We start from the raw sequence: 19,713 nt of genomic DNA, 5'->3' as shown, positions 1-19,713 counted from the left end.
AGTTGCAGTTCAACCCTCAAACCACTGTGCTACACTGGCTCCCCAGTGCCATAGGTATGGGGGTGGGGGTGGAAACAAAGTACAGTAGGCACATGCTAATCTCAACTGGAAATATCAACCACAAGATGGGAGCCTATACACCCAAGGCCCACCTCCTGGCACTCACTGAGGAAAAGACATTCCATTTCCTTCTTCCTAAATGTTTTGCTCTCCCTCTCTCTCTACACACACACACACACAGTTATGGAGATAAACATAAAGGAAGACTGTATTCTCACTAAAAAGAAATAAACTTAGTTCCTGAGAGTCTCCTCTATCACACAATGATTTTGAACTAAAGTAGACCCACGAAACCAATTGCTAAGTGACCAATCAACACTTACTTACCTCTTACTGATTCTACCCTAGTTGGGACTAGCAAATGAATGAGTGCAACAGCACCAAGAAAGCCAATGTCTATTAAAACACACACACACACACACACACACGGACAGGTTGCTCACCTGTAACTGTGTTTCTTCGAGTGGTCATCTGCGAATTCACACAAATGGGTTATTCTGCGCCTGCGCAGCAAAGCTCGGAAACTTCTGGAATCTCTGGGCAGAATGCAATGTAACATTTCTGCAACTTTTTGGCGGTAACTCCACCCATCCCTATATAAGGCCCCTAGCGGTCCGCTCCTCTTCAGTTCCAAATGAGCCGCGAACAGCGCGACGGTAACGTCAGCAAGGCAATGAGCTGGACACTGAGGGGATGGATGGGCGGGTTTGTGTGAATTCGCAGATGACCACTCGAAGAAACACAGTTACAGGTGAGCAACCTGTCCTTCTTCTTCGTGGTCTCTGCGAATCACACAAATGGGTTAGACTGACAAGCTTAAGTCAAAGGAGGAGGGAGTGTCCAAGTGAAAATTCAATTGAAATTTATTAACAGACAATAAACAAGTAAACTGGAACTTGAGAACTTGTCATTTGTATTCAATGCAAACCTGAAAGCAACACTGCCCTCCCAAAGGCTGCTCTCTGCCTATCCCTGGCATCCAGCCTATAGTGCTTGATAAATGTTAATGGCTGGGACCAGGTAGCAGCCCTGCAGACATCCTCCAAAGGAATGCCCATTAGAAAGGCGGAGGATGCTGCTACCGCCCTAGTTGCATGGGCCCGAACCCGCTCAGGTACAGGTGTGCCTGCCAACTCATAGCATAAATGGATGGTACTTGTTACCCATTTAGAGAACCTCTGAGATGAAACAGGCAACCCCTTTTTGGCCTTTGAATAGCACACAAAGAGTCTATTGGATAGCCTCAAGCCCGAGGTCCTATCGAGGTAGAAAGCCAAGGCCCTCCTGACATCTAAAGAATGAATTCGGCACTCTTCGTCAGAGTTCGGGTTTGGGGCCAGGGTAGGGAGAACAATATCCTGGTTCAAATGAAATGCTGACACCACCTTAGGCAGGAAAGTGATGTCAGTCCGGAGCATCACCTTGTCTTTGTTGAAACGTAGAAAAGGCTGGTCGGCCCGTAGGGCACACAGTACACCGGCCCGACGGGCAGAGGTAATGGCTACCAAGAAGGCCGTTTTCCATGTCATCAGTCTGAGGTCCGTGGTAGCCATTGGCTCAAACGGCTTAGAAGTCAGTTTTGAGAGTACCAAGTCCAGGCTCCACGCTGGAGCAGGGGAAAGGCAAGGTGGATACAAATTGTTAAAGCCCCTAAGAAACCTCTTCACTAAGGGGTTCTTAAACAAGGAGGGTTTGTCACCAAACAAGTAATGGGAGGAAATGGCCGACAAATAGCCCTTAATGGAATTGAGGGATAGCCCAGAATCAACCAAACTCTTAAGGAAGCCCAAAACTATCGAGATAGAGACTTGGGCTGGTACAGTGCCTCTGTCCCTGAGAAAGGTCACAAATTTGTCCCACTTGTAGCCATAGGCCTTACGAGTAGAGGGCTTTTGAGCTACTGTAATAATATCCCTAATCCCTGTCGGGAGGGATGTCAAGACCAGATCCTCCATGCTACCAATGGGAGAGAGTCCATATCGGGATGGAGAATCATTCCGTTCTGGATGGAAAGAAGATCGGGCCGGTGCTCGATCCGGAGAAATGTGTTCTTGGACAGACGCAGCAGTGGGGCGAACCAAGACTGTCTCGGCCACCATGGGGTCACCAGGATAACATTGGCACGGTCTGTCATGATTTTTGACAGAACTCTGGTCAGCAATGGGAAGGGGGGAAAGGCGTAGAGCAGGTCTTGTGTCCAGCAGAGCTGGAAGGCGTCTCCTCTGGAACCCGGTCCCGTCACCCGAGAGCAAAACTCCTGGGTGTGGGAGTTGTGGGGGGAAGCGAAGAGGTCCAGCGTTGGTGAGCCCCAACGACGAAACAGACTGTCGACTACCTCCGGATGGAGTCTCCATTCGTGGCAAGTCGTCGGGGACCAGCTGAGTTGATCTGCTTGGCCGTTTTGATCTCCCGGTAGATGGATGCACTGTAGGCAGATGTTGTGGGCAATGCACCAATCCCAGACGTGGAGCGTGATCTTCAGAAGTGTCCTTGACTTTGTACCACCCTGTTTGTTGAGGTAGTACATTGTGGTAGTATTGTCCGTGAGGAGTAGAACCACCTTGTTGGAAAGGAGAGTGCAGAAAGCCTTGAGGGCCTTCTCTACCGCCAGCATTTCCAATGCATTTATGTGGAGAGTGGCCTCCATCGGAGACCATTTGTCTTTGATGGAGAGCCCTTGAGCATGGGCGCCCCAACCCAGGAGAGACGCGTCTGTTGTTAAGGTGACGTCTGGTTGCGGGGGAACGAAGGGCATGCCGACGCAGACGTTGTTGGGCTGAAGCCACCACCGGAGCGATTTCCGAACCTTCCTCGGGATGGTGAGGATCTTCCTTGGCGAATCCTGTACGGAATCGAAAACGGACAGGTACCAAGACTGGAGGGGCCTGAAACGGAGTCTGGCCCACGGGGTGACGAAGGTTGTGGAGGCCAAGTGACCCATGGCGACTTGGACTGTGTGAGCCCGGACTTTCCTTTGAGAGAGGCAGTCTCTTAGCGCGGACACCAAGGACTCGAATCTCGCTCGCGGGAGGAAGGCTTTTGCCGTCTCCGAATCCAGGGTCGTCCCGATGAAGTCCAGTCTTTTTTATGGCAAGAGGTGTGACTTTTGTAGGTTGACTTGAAGTCCTAGGGCGTTCAGAAGAGACAGCGAGAACTGTATGTCCTGGACTAGTGATGCACGGGACGGCGCAGTGAACAGCCAGTCGTCCACGTAGGGGAAGACCATTATTCCTCTTTGGCGAAGATAGGCCACCACCGGGGCCATACACTTTGTGAAGACCCTCGGTGCTGAAGACAAGCCGAACGGGAGGACTTTGTACTGGAAGACGTCAGCCCCAACGGCGAAGGCGAGGAATCGGCGGTGATTTTTCTCTGATGGAAATGTGAAAATAAGCGTCCTTTAAATCTAAAGTGGCGAACCAGGAGTCTTTCTGCAATAATGGTAGAATAGAAGCAATGGTTACCATCCTGAAGCGTCTGTAAACAATGTAAACATTCAGATGGCGCAAGTCCAGGATAGGCCTGAGACCAAAGTCCCTTTTGGGGACCATAAGATATCTAGAGAAAAAACAATATCGGGCTCTAGCAGGGTCCACGGGTTCGATGGCCCCTTTGTCTAAGAGGGAGCGCACTTCGTCGAGAAGGGTGTCCGAGGGTGAGGTGGAATTAATGGCTCCGGTTGGAGGGAGCTCTAAAGCTCAAGGGCATAACCCCGTCGGACTATTCTAAAACCCAAGAGTCTGAGGTTATAGAAGCCCAGGTGTTAAAGAAGGGCTTCAACCTATCCGTGAAATGAGCGGCGAAGTGCTCTGGGGGACTTCAGAACCTGCGCTTGCCTTTGGTGTCTTTTTTCTTATAGCCCTGTTGGTATCTGGGCTGGGACGGTTGACGGTGGTCGCCCTGAGGCAGAGGAGATTGGGATGGTCGGCCCTGAGGAGGTCTGTCTTGAGATTGATAATGGCGATCCTGCTGCTGGAATCGTTGCTGAGACTGCGGGTACCAAGGGCGCTGGCTACCATATCTCATCCTTGGCGACTTGGACGCAGAAGACATCCCATGTTTCCGTGCCACAGTCTTCATTCGGTAGCGGAAACTCAGTTTTTCATCCGTCTCCTTGTTAAACAAGCCCAAATTATCAAAGGGCATGTCTTATATCGCGGATCTCACCTGCGGGGTGAGGTCCGAGGAACGCAACCAGGCATGGCGTCTGAGGGCTACGGAACCAGACAGGATCTTAGAGGCGCAGTCGGTGGAATGTCTGGCGGAGATGATCTGTTGTCCTCCGACCAGGTGGACCTCATTCCGTAGGGCCGTCATGATTCTTTTCTTGTCATCAGGGAACTCACTGATGGTTGAGTCCATCTTCTCCATCAAGAGTTGAACATAGGCCCCCATACATGCTGCATAGTTTGCAATTTTGATGTCGAGTGCCGCCAAAGCATAGAATTTCTTTGCCAGCCCATCAATCTTTTTGCCTTCTTTGTCCATTGGAGAGGAGGCCTGGCGGGGAGTGAAAGCTGTCTGTGAGCCTTCCACAATGGCTGAATTGGGCTTTGGGTGGTTGAAAAGCCAGGAGGGTCCAGATGGTGTGACCCTATACAGGTTTTCAATCTTCCTCGAAGTGGAAGAGATAGTGGCCGAGGTGTCCCAGGACCGCTTGGCGATTTTGTCCAAGGAGGGCAGGAATGCCAACGATGGAGGGGCTGGAGTGCAGCCATGGATTCGTCTTTCCACCGGATCGAGGGCATCATCCTCTGGGTGGGATACCTCCAACTTCAGAGTGTCCGCCATTCGGATGATCCTGTCAGAAAAGGACCTAACATCATCTGATGGAGATGGAGCGTCCGGAATCCCAAAGGTGAAAGGCTGGTCATCTACCGGAAATGGCAATGGCGAGTGTGAGCGAGACGGTGACCTAGAAGCTGACCTGCTCCGCGGTCGGCTAGTTGGTGAGAGGTCTCTATCTGAAGGTGGATGTAGCGTCAACAAGTCATCCGACCTGGAGAAGACGGTCTGGTGTCTCGGAGAATGGGCCTTAGATCTCGTCGGGCCCGGAAAGCGTCTGCGCAGATGGGCAGCATCCACAGGTAGGAAATACCGTCTGGTCTGATGGTCATAGACCAAGTCTGGGTAAGTGTCCAGTAGGTCAGCATCCGGCAGGTCGCAGTCTTCGAATCCTTGGTCGAGAGCCTCATCTGCCTCTGTACCGAGGGCGTCTGTATCCCTACGCGGGGGAGAGCGCAGTCGGGGTGGGGCCTTGGAGGGGGATCGTGAGGGTGGTTTAGATCTGGGCCTGTGAGGCGAGGCCTGTGGATCGGAATCCAGGATCTCACCCTCCGATTCAGAGCTGTGATCCAGCGTAACAATTTGAAGGTCGTCATCCGGGATGGAGAGATGAGGAGCGATAACAACTCTAGGCTCCAGAGGTGGTGGAACCGAGCTCGGGACGGGCACCGGAGTTGGGGTGGCCGTGGTCCTACGGTCCGGAGGGGGTACTAACATCGTACTTGGCGGTCCCTTCCGACAAGACATCTGGACCGGAGAAGCTGATCTAGCCCGTCTGGAGGACTCATCATCCCTAGACGACCTGGAGGACTTCTGCTTGTCCCCATGTTTCCTCTTAGAGGGTCTGGTCTTGTCTCCCTTGTCCGCTTGGGGGGCAGAAGAGGCCGATTGCGAGGCCGACTCCCCGGAGGCAGAGGCCGTTGGTTGGAAGACCTTTTCATAAAGAGAGGCTTTCAATTTTTGGTCCTTGTTCTTAAGAGCCTGGGAAATCATGACCCTACAATGGGTGCAGGCACCTGGAATATGGGCCTCACCCAAGCAAAGGACGCACTTGTCGTGGCCGTCCGACATGGGGATTTTGACCCCGCATTTTGAACACCTCTTGAAAGAGGCCATGGCAGCCGAAAGGGAAGCCGTGGCCGAGAAAAAAACGCCAAATCCAAAGGGCAATTTCCGTATGGAGGTCTTTTACCGGTCCGTAGGTGTAGTCCGAAAGGTGGTAAGTCCGTTAGAATGGTCAATGAAAGGCCGAAGGTCAAGTCCAGAGATTCAGTCCAAATGCAATAGCCGGTGCTAGCGATGTTCCTCGAGCTGCTTAACGCGGCGGAATGAAGGAACTGAAGAGGAGCGGACCACTAGGGGCCTTATATAGGGATGGGTGGAGTTACCGCCAAAAAGTTGCAGAAATGTTACATTGCATTCTGCCCAGAGATTCCAGAAGTTTCTGAGCTTTGCTGCACAGGCGCAGAATAACCCATTTGTGTGATTCGCAGAGACCACGAAGAAGAAACACATTTTATTTGTATTAACAAAGGCAGTAAACATTAAATAAAATTTAGTCTGCAACCCTATAGCTACTTATCTAGAAGGAAGGTTCACTGAACTTCCATTTGAATAAACATGTATAAGACTGTACTGTTAAATATTAAGCATGAAGCTGCCTAAATTCAATGGGGCTTACTTCAGAGTAGATGTGCACAAGACCACATTGTAAAAAAAAAAATTACTTAGCCTCATTAAACAATTAAAGAAGCTTGCCCCTCTTGGTTTGTGTTCTGAATGCATCTGATTACATAAAGCTGGTGAAGGAAAGAAAAACAGTTTTACTTTTGGGGGAAAATAAAACTTCGAAAAGGGTGCCAAGTTACATTATCTTCACAATATTTGATCCGCCAGTTGCAACACAGCCAGAACTAAAAAGCCAAAATACCCTGAACAGTTAAAGACAAGACAGTCCTAAGAAGTTAACGAAAACATGAAAGAGCAACTCGCCTCCGTCTCCCTCCCCAGCATAGCGTCTGGGGCAGAGCAACAGTTTACTGCTGATTGCGATAAGATGATCTGCACAGATGACTCATCTTCTGCCTAACCTAGTCTCCTTTGCAATGTCAGACTTAATATCATCATCATCTCCAACTACTCGGTCATCAACATTTTGAAGCTACAGCAATTTCCGACAGTGCGTCACTGCAATGAGTTAGTCATGTTGGGCCAGGGCATAGTAAACATTACTCCCTCGCCCTCTCCCTCACCACCACCACCCCAAAACAAGATAGGAAGAAGCTTGGCAAAACAAAGTAAAAGTATGACATTAGGGTGTGAATCCTATTGTCAGTCCTGACTAAAACAGGCCAACTGAACCAAGTTGATTTAACTATGGCCCGAAACAGATGGTATGAATAACGTGGTCCGTGGCCGCACCGGCACAATTTGTGCTGGGGTCATGGTAAGTGCACATGCCTAGCCCCAATCCGGGCAGCCACTGAGGTTTTGAACCAGGCTGGCAAAAGCAGCTGTATTTTACCGCACCTTTTTGGCCTGGTTCTTTGGGGAAAGGGTCAGGTGCTGTTGCCTTCTGTATTTGGAGCATGCATCATCTAAATGCTACACCTTGAACACAGCTGGAAACCGCGATTTTCAGCCCATCTGTTTTGGGCCTATGTGTTGACTTGCCAGTCAACAATTGCTTCAATTAGGTCTAATGCAGCTTTTCCAGAGCCAAAAAAAGGAGCTGCATGTAGCTGTATTTAACCGCTCCTTTTTTGGCCGGTGCTGCAGCAGATTGAGGCAACAGAGTGCGGCTGCCACAGAGCCAATCCAACTTTGTCAGGGGTGGCTTGGAGCAGCCTATTTCGCCCCTAAGTGATTCTAGAGGCAGCTGCTGTTTACCTTGCTTTTAGGCAGGAACACACTGTTAGATTGGCAAGTAGAGGACCTGACTCTTCTCCACTAAAACTTTGTGTATAGTATTGTTTATTGCAGACACACTGACACTAAAATTGTTTCTCCAGCATTCTTTCAATATCTTTCCAGTGTCAATGCTGCTTAAAAAAACTAATATCTAGATAGAGAAGGAGGAGGAAAGAAGGCATACATGATTGTAAAAAGGAGTTTCTTTGTCAGAGGCTTGGTTAACTGAGGTCCAAAATACACTGCAGAAATAATCCAGTTTGAGACTGCTTTAAATGCGCTGGCTCAGTGCTAGGGAATCCTATACAGTCAGCCCACACCGTACATGGGCTTCCCTTACGCGACTTTCAGCTTATGCTGAAGCCATGGTACAAATTAATGAGCATACTGTCAAGACCATGTCACACCCTGGTCTGGAAAATGACGTGGATGTGGCCACTAGGAGGAACTGGAGCAAAGGTTACCACAGTTCAAGTGGCAGGTGCATGAGTCTGCATTTGGAGATCTGTGCAATATGAAGTCTGATGCAACATGCACAGTAGGTGAAACCAGCCAGAGATGTGCATCATGGGAATTATTCTGATGTAACAGGTACTGGGTATGAAACCAAGCCAGGTTTCATTGATTTTGTTTTAGCTTTTATTTGCTACCACTTAATCGGATATACACATTTTCCCCCTTGCACAAATGCTCTGTAAGAGACTTTTTATTTTATAATGGTTAACATATTCCAAATGAAATTTTATACGCCAACTTTCCAGCTGGGTTGCCCAAGTAAGCCAATGGTAACAACATACCCTCCAGCTGTCCCAATTTGGCAGGCTTTGAGACATGAGGGCTTTAGTCCACACTTAGCAATGAGTTACTGAGATACTTTGGACCCATCCTTCGGTCCCTAACCCTGACCTACCACATGGCACCACACAGCATACGCACGTGCCATTTATTACATTGTGCTTATGCTGAAAGCCGCAAAAGGAAAGCCCACATATGGCATCGGTTCACTGTACTGATTTTGAGAACTAGCAGCCTATGCAGACCAGCCATTAAGGCCTGCCTGGGGCAGAGTCGGTACATGGTGTCCATATGACACACGTCCCGACTCCACCCCAGGGCGGCATAACACAGCACACCCCTCCACACAGACCACAGTGTCACGGCACTCCTCTGGTGCTGTGTTTACACAACGCAATACCAAAGGATCACATTAAGCCATGGTGCCATGGCTACTGTGCCCTTTCCAGGACATGCTAAATCAGGGCTGCAGCATGCAGTTGCCACGGCCCCGATCCAGCGCAGCTTAGGGTCGGTCTGCACAGCCCCCAAGTGAGTTATTTGGCTATTTTTCCCAAAGCATTCACAAATGAATGTCACTTCTGCTCTAAAAGACACTCACTCAGAGAGACTTGCATACAAGCTCAAGTCAACAAGTGGGCTCACATCTTCTCTTTTGCAATATGGTGCTGGGAGGATGCAATCTGAAGCAAAGTACATCACTACATTGATAGGTTTAAGCCTTCCACATATCACTTCTTTTCAACTGCTACACCCTAATACTCTGCTTGTTCTTTACTATGCATCTTAGTTTCCAAAGCAACAGTAAATGTCTTGCAGCATGCCCGCTAGTGAAAATTTCTGGGTGGTAGTGAATGAATGTGTTTCTCTCATTCATTACATTGCAGTTCCAAACCCAGATTTTTTTTAATGGAACCATTATGTCATTCAGTCTTACTGCAGTACCACACAAAAGTTTGGTGAGCCATGTCCGGGAAAGCTGCCAGCAACACTGACCGTAGCTGATAACAGAGCCTTTAGTTTAGTGGAAGTAAAGCAGACCCTGCAAAGAAGCAGTCCGAGGGCAGGTCAAGAATACGAGCCGAAGTCAGGATTCCAGAGATTCCAACGTTCCGAAAGTCAAGCCGAAGTCAGGATACTGGGAAACAGCGTAGTCAAACAGTCCAGGGTCAAAACAGCCAAGAGATAACGAAGTCCGGTCCAAGGTCAAGGTAACAAAGAATCTAGGAGCTAGTGCTAGCAGCAATCACGCCGAGGGATCATGCAACAAACTCTAGCAACCAGCATTAGTCTCTCTCCCACTTAAGTAAGGGAAACTCTCCCTCGTGCCACCTGAGGCTGGTTGGCTAATTGCCTCTCGGCAATTCTCTGTGATCTGCGCCTGCAAGCACTCTCGGCTCTTCTCTCTTTGAAAGAAGGCACCTGCATGCAAGCTTCGTCCCCAGAGTCCCCACTAGGCAGTGGTACCATAGAAGGCCTCTCTTCGGCACTAGGACCTGGTTGAATCTCCTCCTCTGGGGCTGGAGGATCACAGCTGGGACCTGGCAGGGCAGGAACAGCACCTGGCGTTGCCTCAATCAGCCCTTGCTCTGGAGGAGGCTCATCCTCCTCCTCATCCTCCGAGAGCTGATCTCGGCTGGCCATGACAAGCCACCCTAAAGATTGTGAGGGTGCTCCTCTACCACTATTGAACTCATCTACCACTGTAACCAACAAACAGGCCTGAGTCAACTCATCTGAGGATTCTTCAAGAAACTGAGTTAGGCTCAAGTACTTTACATAGCAATAAAGGACCAGGATAAAGTAGGGCATCACTGATAGCCCCAGATACTGTATCTGCCTTATTTTGGACATATGAAAAAATAATGAAGAAAGTGTGGTTAGAGACAGGTTATGCTGTGAGTTGATGGTTCTCAATCTTTGATCCTTCAGGTGGTTTTGGGACTTCAGCTCCCAAGATCTCTGACCAGTGGTCATGATGGAATTCCTGGGAATTAAGGTCCAAGACATCTGGAAGACCAAAGTATGAAAACTACTGGTATAACAAGTACATTTTGTCACTGGATTGTGACATTTTGTCCTGACAGAGGCTGCCACGAGTGCGCCAATGGGGCACTCGCGCATAGCGATGATGCACGCATGGCACGGAAATGTTTAGACACTGCACCATGCTTACATCATCATATGGATGGGGCTGTGTCATGATAGCGTCTCTGGTGCACAGTAGGGCTCAGGAGCATGCAGTCACTCTGCACTCCCAAGCCCTAAAATCAGCCCCAGACTGCTGCTTTCCAGCAGCCTGTACCAGGCCTTTGTGACATAAGCAAGTACATTTTGTGACACTGGATCACAGATAAGCTTTCATTTCCAGTATCCTGGCTTTCAGATGCTTTACCCAACATGAAATAACTAGTGTTGAAATGGTAGATTTGTGATCACAGAACCACATGAGGCCTGCTGGGCAAGAGCAGAGCATATCCTAGTCCACCATCCTGTTTCTCATACTGGCTACTCAGATGCTACTTAGAAGCCCATAACTAGGGCAGAAGGACAACAGCTCTCTCCCCTTTTCCCTTAAACTGACATTCATAAGCAACAAATTCCCTTAAACTGACATTCATAAGCACTCTCTAGTCCAGAATAGACAGAATGATTTTTCTAACAAAGGTGTGGGAATCATAGGCCAAGTGCAGCTCTGTGGGTGAGATTCACTATGCTCCTTAAATCCCATATGATCTGCCAAGCCCCCTCCCCAAATCCTAACTCCATCCTCCCAATATTTTTCAGCCTCCGGAATAAAGCTAAAAATGCCATCAGGGTATGTGGTTACTCTTTAAAAGGCTATCATGTCCCCAACTCCAAAACAGCAGAAAACCAGGAACATCTCTGAGACCAAGTGAAGATCATGGCAAAATGAACCATTAAGATTCTCACCAAGGCAGAAACATGCAATACAAGGCAACTGAATAAACAAGGCTAGTGAAGATGTGAGAGATGTAGAATAGTGCTTTATAATTTGTTGCCGTGGGTAATTTACTATACAGTAGTTGACATGAATAAATTTTTTCCTCCAAAGGAACAGAACTGCAACAAAGAACTAAACTAAAGCAGCTCGGATAGCCATCACTTTGGCTCCCTCTTCAGGTCTAAATGAATACTTCATTCAGTATCCCAAATCCATAAAAAGTCAAACACTCTCACTGAAAATGAATAGGTACAACCATCAAGTTATGCCATTGATCCACCTAGGCCAGAATTCTCTACAGAAACCAGAAATATCTTTGCAGAGTCTCAGGCAGGAGTCCTTTCAAGCCCTGCTAGGAGATATATTTTAATATATGTTTTAAAACTTTATTTCCTTAAGAAGGAACTCAACGTGGCCAACATGGTTTTTGTGATTGATGTACCTATCACAGGGTTTTCTTGGCAAGATTGTTTAGAGGTGGTTTACCTTTGCCTCCCTCTGAGGCCGAGAAAATGAAACTTATAGTGTCTGACAAATTTCTACTAGCAAAGCAATCCACAAATAATGTTTTAAAATATTATTTTGCATATTCCTAGATTCCACTAGATAGCTTGGCCCAGCAAGAAGGGTTTTAAGATTGGTTCCCAGGTGATGGTTTTTGCAGGTGGGCAGCTCCACATGGCACAGGTGAATAGATTCAATCAAGGAAGTCATGGACCTGAGTTTGCAAGATCTATGCAGGGTTGTTGACAATAAGGTGAATTGCAGGTATTCCATATATGGGGTCACCATAAATTGAAGTCAACTTGATGGCAGTTAATAATAACAAAGCTCCATGTGGGAGGAGATTAAAACCATAATTACATTCCTTCAGCAATGCAAGCTCATACTAGACAGAGAATGCCAGTACAACAATGCAGTTTGCTGATTTGGAACCTACCACAAAAACTAAGTTGCTCTTCATATCCAGATTTCAGGGGCATATACAAAACCCGTTCAAACAAGTAGGAAATGTTTTCCCCCACACATATCATATGTTTCATAAGGGTTTTTTTTGTGGTTTGTCACATGAGTACAATCTTGGGAGAAAGGGTTTCAATCCCTCTGTGCCCACATGTGTTGCCCTGATCTAAAGAAATGAACTGCAAAAATACTGTGCACAGAGAATATTCATTTCCTAACAGGATATTTTTTTTAACTTACATGTTTGACATTTTCTGCCAAGAACACAATATACACGCTACAAAAGCCCAACTGGGTAATCACAAGGAAGAAGTCAACAATATACCTGTGAAGAGACAAAGGAGGAGAGAGGGGGAAAAATCATTTCAATGAGTCGATGTTTGATTTGTTGAAAGGCAGTAATTCTGAATACACATCAAATGCATTGAAGAAGCCAGATCATTCCAGTGAAGCTCTTTCGGTGAGACAAGCCATTCACTGTCTTTTTTCTAAAGCACATACACTGACTAGACAATACACCAAAAATCATTCAAGTGTGAGATGAAATCTTTAAAAGATAGACACACAAGGAGGTCCAGTTTGGCAGCACCTCCCCCCCCCCCCCAATGGAGGATGGGGCTCATTTCCCTTAAAATAAGTATTAAATGTATTTCACATTAGCTAAACATAGAAGGACATAGGAATCTAGTAGCATCTTTGAGACTAAGTGGGGAGCAGAAATGTTAAGGTAAGCTTTCATGTACTCAGTCCACAAAAGCTTATGCAAGAACTTTCTTATTCCAAGTCTCAAAGGTGCTACTAGATGCCTTTTTGTCTTTTCACACTAAAACAGACTAGCATGTCTATCTCTTGGAATATTATTTAAAATACATTAGTGCTCTTGGCCAAAGAGACCAGGTGTCTAATGCAGTCTCAGGTCCAAAACACACTGAAAAAATAATCCCGCTTGAGACCACTTTTAACTGCCCTAGCTTAGTGCTAGGGAATCCTGGGAATTATCGTTTACAGTGCCAAAGGCTAAATGTCTCACAAAACTACAGTTCCCAGAATTTCCTAGCATTGAACCATGGCAGTTAAAGTGGTCTCAAACTAGATTATTTCTGCCGTGTGTTTTGGGTGTCAGACAGATTCAGGCATGCATGACCACTTGACTGGGGCATCCTCAAGGGACGATGAATGTAGAGAGAACTTGCCTGTCACCAAAGGAATTTTTTTCTTTGAAGAACAGCATATGAGCTGCAAACAAAACTCAGCAGACAGCCTGGATTTAATGGGTCTACTCTAGGTAGGACTAGCAACAAAATTCAGGCCAATGAATTTTGTACAAAACAATAAAAACAAGAAACAAAAAGCCACCGGCCATTCATTCTTGCACAGGTGCAAAAAATCTCATGCAATTACCATTTCTTCAACTGGAATCTTCTGTCAGGACAATATTTGTGGCTAAGAATGAGAAAATTTGTGAATACACTTCCTATGTCTATCTTGAACCCACAGTACCCACCCACAAGAAATCTAGTAGAATATGTCTTTTCATCAATTACTACTACTATTCTGCCTGCACTATCTTGTAAGTGGGACAGATCAAAGATGTTCAGATTTTTGCAACTAAGGTCAATGCTGAATAAAGTTATCATTCAGAGTTTATTAACTCAAATAAATTTGCCTGTCATTTATTTTCATAGCTCTAGGCTACCCGTAGCACAGAAAACATGCAAAATTTCTCTTTTGTGAACAAAGAGCTGGCAATATTTTTTTTTAAATGCGAAGAACTCAACCACCACGTTGATACTATTTATTTTTTATTTATTTTGTATTACAGGTAACTGAGTTAATACCGAAGTAAGCTTACCTTCCCCAATATGCTCGTTTTTGCAGTGAGTCAAAAGGTCCAACTTCCATTGCATTACTAACCGTGTCACTATATCCTAAGGGTGTCTTTTTCAACCTAAAAAGTATGAGGGGAAAAATAATTACTTTTACATCTAGGATTAATGAAGAAGATGAAAGCTAGCAGAATGGATTTTGCCGTGCTTAAAAAATCCCACAAAGCAGCGTAAGCATACAAATATTTGAAATTCAGAAACTATGGAAAGTGGGCATATATGGCTCTTTTATTATATATTAACATATATTAAGAAAGTGTCTAAAGTAGATATAACACTCCTTCCACAATCAGGAAGACTACAAAAACAAAACAAAACCTAGAAATATGTTTACTTATTTATTAGATTTATACCCTGCCTTTCTTCCAAAGGAGGCATATATGGCTCTTTTCCTCTCCTCTTTAGTTCACAACAAGCCAGTTGTGTAAATCAGGCTTGCCTAAGGTCAACAAGTGAGTTTCATTGTTCATCAGGGACTAGAACCTTGGATTTGCCAAGTCTCAGTTCAATAGCCACTACATCCCGCTGACTTTTCTGAAATATAATTAAAAACTTCTATCTGGGAATGGAAAGATGGCAGGAATTTACTACATGTTTTCTTCTTTTTTAAGAAATGCCACTTCTAAGAAAGAAGTCTTTAAAACACTCAAAAGAACATAGCAAAAAGAGAATGTACTTTTCTAGATCTTCAAATAATCATCAGGGAGAGAATACAGAGAATTTTGGTTAATGGTATATACAATAAATGGAAGTTTGTTGTTGTGTGCCTTCAAGTTGTTTCTGACACATGGCAACCCTAAGGCAAATATCATGGGGGTTTCTTGACAAGATTTGTTCACAGGAGGTTTGCCAATGTCTTCCCCTGAGGCTGAGATCATGGGACTTGCCCGAGGTCACCCAGTAAGTTTCATGACTGCACAAGGAATTAAACCCTGGCCTTCAGAGTCACAGTCCAACACTCCAACCACAACACTACTGTTGTTGTTGCGTGCCTTCAAGTAGTTTCCAACTTATGGTGATTCTAATGCAAACCTATCATGGGGATTTCTTGGCAAGTTTTTTCAGAGGAGGATTGGTTTTCCCATCCTCTGAGACTGAAAAAATGTGACTTGTCCAAATGTGACTCACCCAGTGGGTTTCCATGGTTGGGCTGGGATTTGAACCCTGGTCTCGGAGTCATAGTCCAATGCCCAAACCACTACACCATGCTGGCTTATAACTACACCACTACAGACTTACAAATTCATGTTTGGGAATTCACTATGTTGAAGGATCCCTGTATTTAACATGTCACTTGGGGACTAGAAATTCCATGCAAGCAGGAGCAGCCTGGATGAGGAGAGACAAATTATTCCGTTCCAGCATCACCAGAATGCTTGGTTTCTCTGTTCACTGAAGTAGGAGGAGAAATCACTTCCTCCAAAACCAGAGGTATAGTGTCAGGGTACACAAGCCAAGGCAGAGGGAAATTTTGATTCACAGAAGCAATTATGTCACTTGCCAGCCTCACCAAGGTACACCCATGTATGCTGAGCTTCCATTCAATCCTCACAAAAGTACCTCCTTCCAGAGATGAAAAATGCTAGAATTAGGGCCCTATCATGTGACACAATTATAGCACTTTGACACCACTTTAACAGCCATGGTTGCATCTTATGGAATACTGGAGCTTGTAATTTAGCTAGCATGGAAATGTGGAGTACAACTCTCTATATATATGTGTGTGTGTGTGTTATTTGTTGTTGTGTGTCTCCAAGTCATTTTTTTTTTACTTATGGTCCCCCTAAAGCAACCTATCATAGGGGTTTCTTGGCAAGTTTGAAGGGGGTTTGTCATTGCCTTTCTCTAAGGCTGAGAGGGAATGTAACTTGCCCAAGGTCACCCAGTTGGTTTTTGTACTCAAGCAGGGACTTGAACTGTGATCTCAGAGTCACAGTCCAATACTCAAACTACTACACCATGCTGGCTCTGATATAGTATAGCTATACAAAGTATTACTTTTTGTTGTTGTTTTATTGTTATTTTCATTTGAGTAGCCTTTGTGGTCATGTTTACAAGGTTGCACTCAGGCCCTAAAAATCATGAATTCTTTTCATACTTACTTCTGAGAAAAATACTGGCTACAGCGCACCAAAATGTGCATGCAGTGAATTGATACAATTCCAATAAACACAAGACTGATTGGTCCAAGCTGGAACAAAGGGGGAAGATGGACAACATTAATAACAGGAATTTGACAAAGTGAACTTACAGTACCTATCCCATACCATCCCTGAAAGCTAAAGAGAAATTGCTACCTTAGTTTAAGGCAGGAGCAGGCAATTATAAAGGGTCTGGGTATCACAAACACCCCATTTTCCATCCCTGGGCCATACTAACACAAGGAACATTTTTCTAAAAATTCAGTTTGGTGACCTTTAAAAGGGGGATAGTGATGAAACTGTATTTAAATTGAGAATTGGTACTACTGCAGATACAACTTTCCATTTTTTTTATCCTTCCCCTTAAATATATCTATTTCTTTATATTGGGGGGTCCAGGAAGACTCAGAAATTGCCCAGGGGCCACACACAAGGCCATCAGTAGCTACATACAGTCTGTAGGATACACAGCTGCCATGTTTAAGGCTACTTTTCTCTGGCAGTCTCAAACTGGTACTGGGGACTGAATATAGTTGTGTGTGAATATCTAAACTTTCATATTATTTTATAAAATAAGTAATTATTAAAGGTTAAGTTTCTGAACTTTACAGCAGGGGTGGGCAACTGTGGAAGGCAGCAGCTGTATCAGCACCTTGGAGGGCACCTTCCCCATTACACACACATCCCAAAAATGGTAATGGTTCCATATGCCTTCTAAGCAGCATGGGAGTTATTTCCACTGTGTTTTAGCTGTGCCCCCTTCCCATACCATTTTAGGTTTGGAAGGGGCCTTTTTAACCAGGAGTGAATGGAGGTCACTTCCTGTTTTGTTTTTTTTAAATGCCTCTCCTGAAGCTATATTGGCCCTGGGGGCAAAAATTTAAGGGAAATGCTTCCATGTCCCCTAGTGAACACTGTGGTACATTTGAGGGCAAAAAATGGTTTTACAATAACACACACAGACATATAGGCCACAGGGTCACAAAAACAGTGAGGGCCACACTTTGTCAACTGCTGCATTACATTCACAGCTTGGAAAAGTTATGGTTTGGATCACAATCCCGAAAAAACAGCATTGCCTTGGGGCTATGGTCCATAAAGACAACATTTCCAAACTTTGCTTGACAGCTGTAAAAAATGTTTTAAGCAGTATGTGAACTGTGAGTTGTCAGATGTCTCCTAACATAGTATAGTAAAAGCTAAGTGGATTGTTCCCCTTCTACTAACTTGGAATGGACTATCACTTACCACAAGGCCTGCATTTTTTATTGCGAGTGGAAGCCCTAGAAGTCCAGTTCCAATGTTTCCTTTCAAGAGATGTGTGAGTGTTTGGATAAACCTAGGCATTTAGAGAAGAAAAAAAACACATAATAGCATTGGTATACTGGCATAATGGCAAAACTGCTGGAACACAAACTTCCCAGGGACAGAAGATGAGAGGACACTAAGGAACCAGCAACCCCAAGAACAGAGCTTGGAAAAGTTTCTTTTTTGGACCACAGATCCCAGAATCCTTTCCCCAACCAGTCTCAAAATTTAACTTTTCCAGGAGAAGGTTACTTTAAAATTTCTTTTTTTGAAGTGGGAATTCAATACATACGTAATGCCCTCTTGATCTTCAAGATGATATTTCTTCTCGGCTGGCAGCAATTCACTTTTATTTTCATCATCACTCTCTGAATACTGTTCTTCTTCTATTAAAGGCTTCATTACTTCCAGATCTGTTAGAAAACATATTCATGTCACTTTACATTTATTAAATAAACAGCACTAATAGCTCCCAAGATGTTCTGCCATCATCAGGTAATTTATCTTACCAGACCTCTTGTTGTCATGTCTCATCAAACATACAAACCTTAGGGATCCCCAGGATGTATAGGATGCAGTTATAGTGAAATCCTAGTGCTATAATTGTGTAGTGTCAAAGGACCCATGGAAGCAAAGAAAACCTTTGACAGGGTTCCCTATGACATTCTTGCAAACAAGCTAGTGAAATGTGGGCTAGACAAAGTAACTGTTACATGTATTTGTAACTGGTTGACCGGCCGAACCCAAAGGGTGCTCAACAATGGCACCTTTTCATCCTGGAGAGAAGTGACCAGTGGAGTCCCACAGGGCTCTGTCCTGGGGCCAGTGTTATTCAACATCTTTATCAATGACCTGGATGACAGAATTGGGAGCATGCTTATCAAATTTACAGATGACAGCAAATTAGGAGGAATAGCTAATACTCCAGAGGACATGATCAAAATTCAAAATGACCTGAATAGACTTGAAAGCTGGGCCAAAGCTAACAAAATGAAATTCAACAAGGAGAAATGTAAGGTACTGCACTTAGGGCGGAAAAATAAAATGCACAGATATAGGATGGGGGACACCTGGCTGAATGAAACTACGTGTGAAAGGGATCTAGGAGTCCAAGTAGACCACAAGTTGAACATGAGTCAACAGTGAGATGCGGCAGCTAAAAAGGCCAATGCTATTTTAGGCTGCATCAATAAAAGTATAGTGTCTAGATCAAGAGAAGTAATAGTGCCACTGTATTCTGCTTTGGTCAGGCCCCACCTGGAATATTGTGTCCAGTTCTGGGCACCACAATTCAAAAAGGACATTGAGAAACTGGAGCGTGTCCAAAGGAGGGAGACTAAAATGGTGAAGGGTCTGGAAACCATGCCCTATGAGGAACGACTTAGGGAGCTGGGGATGTTTAGCCTGGAGAAAAGAAGGTTAAGAGGTGATATGATAGCCCTGTTTAAATACTTGAAGGGATGTCATATTGAAGAGGGAGCAAGCTTGTTTTCTGCTGCTCTAGAGAACAGGACCTGGAGCAATGGATGCAAGCTCCAGGAAAAGAGATTCCACCTCAACATTAGGAGGAACTTCCTGACAGTAAGGGCTGTTTGACAGTGGAACACATGCCCTTGGAGAGTGGTGGAGTCTCCCTCCTTGGAGGTCTTTAAACAGAGGCTCGATAGCCATCTATCGGGGATGCTTTGATTGAGATTACCTGCATGGCAGGGGGTTGGACTGGATGTCCCTTGAGGTTTCTTCCAACTCTATGATTCTAATCTGGAGATTATAGCGCAGTCACGGTCTACAAAAACAACCTTGGAAGATGGCATGTGACCCTATGGATAAACTCTGACCACCTCAGTTTAAAGCTGTTGTGAGAAATGTGGGGCTTGTTGATTTGCACTTCCCATAAACT

At 45.3% G+C, this 19,713-nt stretch overlaps 1 protein-coding gene across 1 annotated transcript in view; it reads right to left on the bottom strand.

Annotated features, from left to right (window-relative positions):
- SLC36A4 (solute carrier family 36 member 4) overlaps nt 1–19,713 on the bottom strand; it is a 151,047-nt gene that overhangs the window by 114,743 nt on the left and 16,591 nt on the right. The window contains exons 2-6 of the mRNA XM_089508259.1: nt 18,106–18,226; nt 17,754–17,844; nt 16,467–16,555; nt 14,331–14,426; nt 12,719–12,803 (exon numbers count right to left, since the gene is read on the bottom strand). Of these exons, the coding sequence (XP_089364385.1) occupies nt 12,719–12,803; nt 14,331–14,426; nt 16,467–16,555; nt 17,754–17,844; nt 18,106–18,226 (482 nt within the window). The remainder of the gene's footprint in view (nt 1–12,718; nt 12,804–14,330; nt 14,427–16,466; nt 16,556–17,753; nt 17,845–18,105; nt 18,227–19,713) is intronic.

This window comes from Sceloporus occidentalis, unplaced genomic scaffold (assembly GCF_023333645.1).
Source record: "Sceloporus occidentalis isolate IW3139 unplaced genomic scaffold, rSceOcc1.0.p SCAF_2, whole genome shotgun sequence".
Taxonomy (NCBI): Eukaryota; Metazoa; Chordata; class Lepidosauria; order Squamata; family Phrynosomatidae; genus Sceloporus; species Sceloporus occidentalis.
This window is presented reverse-complemented; position numbering and strand designations above follow the sequence as displayed.